The 3,960-nt window shown below is 37.2% G+C and overlaps 1 protein-coding gene across 1 annotated transcript; it reads right to left on the bottom strand.

Moving 5' to 3' along the window:
• Positions 1–1,551: 1,551 nt before the first annotated feature.
• On the bottom strand, positions 1,552–3,387 carry LOC136276347 (uncharacterized). Its single transcript, XM_066088218.1, has one exon. It carries the CDS (start codon positions 3,385–3,387, stop codon positions 1,552–1,554), a length of 1,836 nt encoding a protein of 611 aa, XP_065944290.1.
• Between the last annotated feature and the right edge of the window lie 573 nt (positions 3,388–3,960).

Here is a 3,960-nt window from a genome sequence, read left to right as displayed (position 1 = left end):
ATAGATGCTGTTTTTTTTTTAAGAAAAAATATTGACTTTCAATAAAATCCAGCAGGGATGAATATTACTTCAAATTAATTCATATCTTTTTTTAATTTTTTTTTAATATTTTTGCTCAAAAAGAGACGAATTCTAATGAAGCTGAGAAAAAATTCATAAGAAAAAATGCAGACTTTGAATGATTATTTTAAAAACGTGACTTTCCTCTTCCATCTGTTATGGTCACGTGTTGTAACATCTGTTTGTTTTTCTTAAATTTTCATTGCATCGTATTATAAAGTTTGCAATTGAAAGATTAAAAAATCCCACTTATCTATAGTTAATTCAAGATTAACGGCGTCATAAGGCTTGGAAGTACTTTGTTCTTAAAGATAATCCTTAACGTATGAGAAAGTGCCCATTTATTGTTTGAAATGTTCATCACGTGATCGCCAAAGATTGCAAAATGTCCTCGAATTTGGCAAAAATCAAACTTAATCACATGGAGTGGATTATCTTTTGTTTTCGGAATTAAGAAATAACGATTTGAATTGTTCAACAGATTTTTTCTTTTACAAAATAACAACCAGGTGTGACTTACATTTTTATCCCTTTTTTTAAAATATATCAATGAGAGAGGGTACTTGCATTTTATTAATGTAGTTTTTTCAAAATATTTTCATTTACGCGGCATGATCTCGTGAAATTTAAAGAAATTGAATTTTTTCTTATCCTTGCAATATATTTGCATAAACCCACAGGTTTTTAAGTAAGGGGTGCTATTATTTTTTTCAATCGCTGTAAAACTTGCGCCTTTATTAAAAGGTGGAAAAATCTCCTAACATCCACCCTTTATTTTATTAACGATCCCAAAACCTTTGTTTGTCCGTCCGATGTGTTAATAAATATGACGCACAATTTCAAGTTCATTTTTTTTTCTAACAAATTAACAACGAAAAGGTCCATGTAAACAAGACTAAGAGAAAAAAAAAAACTTAAATCAAATAATGTAAGATTTTTTGGATAAGGAATTTAGCGCACTTTAATGCTGATCCGCACGAGGTGTCTTCAATGGCGGGCGCACGGTTGTCAAAATTTGGCAACAACGATCAGCTGTGATAGTGACAAATGCCCTTCAAACTCAATTATCTCGTCTGAGATCTTGACCATTTATTTCATTTGCCAATAAAAAAATCTGTTTAATCATTTATCATTGGAATACATTCAAATTAATTGTATGAAACAGACATTTGATCCCAAGTATGTAGAACACATGTAGTTATTAATCATTGTCTTTCAATCCTAATTAAGAATCTTAAAATGTTACAGTCATCAGTTTTGTTTGAACATCGGTTCACTATTTCAATGTACCAAATTCATCTTAAAGCACCATACGCTTTTATATGTTACGATCAAAGTTCAAGTAATCCATTCTAAATTAATGTATAAATCAAAAAACTGATGCAAGACAAATGACACTCGAAATATTCTTTACTTGTATTTGAACACAAATAACAATGAACATAAGTGGCCTTTGGATGTGAGTTAATAAATATAATGAGTAATAAATAATCACGCACTTATAGGGCGAACTTCAGGGTAGTGATCGGCATGGTATCGTACGCGCTTCACTTCCTTTTTCTCTCCGGCTACACCGTCCGTCATCGACATATATCCGAAATACTGGTCGGAGTTTCCTATCACTTTAAAGGAACTAGTCTTCCTTAGAATTCCCTTCTTTGGTTTAGAATCTGACGTCTCTTTCTCCTGGTTGTCCTTTTTAGATGTATCACCCGTCTTGGCTTTTGTCTTTTCCCCTTTATACTCAGGGATTTGTCCAGTTTTGACCGCACTAGTTTTTGAGTCAGTGGAAATTGGTTGTTTTGAAGGTTTCGTTGTATTGCCCTTGTTGTTCGATGTTGTCGCCTTTTCTGACTGTTGTTTCTGTTTGTTGTTAGCGGCGCGATGTGAGAGATAGTCCTCCTGGACTTTAGCGATTTCTTTTTCTATATCTTGACTTTTGTTTAACTTATCTTTGTTTGATGCAGGTACTTTCGAACTTTCTCCAGATTTTCCCTTTTCTCTTGTCGTCTGCGACGGTCGCGCGCTCTCTGTCAAGTTATCATTCAGTGTTTTAGAACTTTTCTCTTTCGTCTTTTCTCTGGTTTCTGACTTGTTTGGCCTTTTCTTCTGGTTATATTGCACCTTCGAATCGTTCACAGACTCTTGCAAGTTAACAGTTTCTTTAGTTTGAGCAACACCACGACTTACTTTATGAGAATGTTTAATGTTACCAAAGTCCTGTGAGTTTTGAATTTGTTTGGAACTGCCTACTTCCTCATGTTGAGCATCATTTACACTCTTTTCGTTTTCTTTGGGTGTGCTTTGTTCCGTCGTAGCTTTCTTAGATTTCTTATTTCCAGTTTTAGAATTGTTTGAGGGCTTGGCTTTGTCTTTGGATTTTTCATCAGACTTTAGAGTAACCTGGATCGTCCCTCGTGCACCTTTCGCGGCCTGTAGCGCTCCTTTGGTTTTCTGCAGTTCTTGAATCTCGCCATCAATTAGATCCGGAAGATCCCCTTCCGGTATCGAATAATCATTCCATTCGTTGTATCGCTCATTAGTTTTCAGAGGAGAATAAATCGAACCCTGCCTGGAGTTATACGAATCGACGGAATGTAAACCCCTACTCTCAGTAGACTTCAACGAAGTTTCCGAAGTGATGTCCCTCTGCCGCCGGGGTATGCGGGAGGGACTTATCAAGTCTCTTGACCGCCCACTGTTGTTTCTGGAGGACATATTGCTATTTACAGTACTGTTGGATAACATTGTTGACCGACTAGAATTATTCGATCTCATGATACTGTCTTTGCGGAATTTCTGAGCATAACTAGTGAATCCTGGTACCCGTTGTGTGTTGATCTTTGGAACCTTCAAAGCGCTTAGTTTTTCATAAAGATCGACCTGGGGATCGTACACTTGGGAGCTCCCTGACCTCGGGGACTGAAGGTGACCGAAACTACTCTGACTTCGTCTTGCCTCTTCATCCGGGTCGTACATCCGCTCAAACGTATGCAGTTCTCTGGCACTCTCTGTTCCGTAATGGCGATGATTTTCAAACTGGTAACTGTCCCGAAAATCAAAACTTATATTCTTGGGATCGCTTCCATGAATTTTTCTCTGACCTTTCCGGCGTTCCGAGTCGACCAGATGCCTTTCAAATGAATTCTGTTTTTCCTGTTCATATCGATGTTTCACAAGCACTTTTTCTTGGATGATTCGTCGTTTGTCTTCAGACTTGTCCTTACCCTGATGATCGAAGTACGAGGGATACATTACATTAAGGCCACTACCTTGCTGTTGCAGAGTGGGATCCAAGGTTCTTCTGCTTAATACATCCGTCCTCATGGTGGGTGAAAAAACAGGCGATTCCCTATGCAGTTTATCGCCCCGAGCTTAAATCACAGATGAACATTTCCGATCCATGGTCCGTTTTATTAAAAAGATGTATCTATCAATTTATACAATCCAACAATGAAAATCGTATTCCAAGTGCATCCAATTACATTTCGTCCGTCGTTTTTCTATGACAAAGGATAGTGTATTTAATCTTTAAGAAATTGGTCTCTCCCCGCAAACACTGTCAAATTTATCTTTGCAGCGATTCAGTATATAAAGAATGGGAAGCGCTGCGATTGAATAGTGGACTGGGGACTAGTACTAATAGTTGTGGTTCTCCTTTAAATTTTAAGCTAACCACCTCTGCAGAAAGCGACTAATCGCGTCATTGTAACAATAAGCCCTCGCAAGAATTTTGATCTGATTAGAGATACGGGGATAATGAATGAAAACCCGTGCTACACTTTAATTTTAGAATATAATATCAATCCAAGGCTGGCGTAGCTTTAAAACACGGGGTGCAAGCAAAGAAGATTAATTTGCCTTTTGATGTTTGGGTTGCTACCACTGCCAAAAAACACT

This window comes from Magallana gigas, chromosome 6 (assembly GCF_963853765.1).
Source record: "Magallana gigas chromosome 6, xbMagGiga1.1, whole genome shotgun sequence".
Classification (NCBI taxonomy): domain Eukaryota; kingdom Metazoa; phylum Mollusca; class Bivalvia; order Ostreida; family Ostreidae; genus Magallana; species Magallana gigas.
The sequence above is the reverse complement of the archived record's forward strand: the minus strand, read 5'-3'. Positions and strand labels throughout refer to the sequence as shown.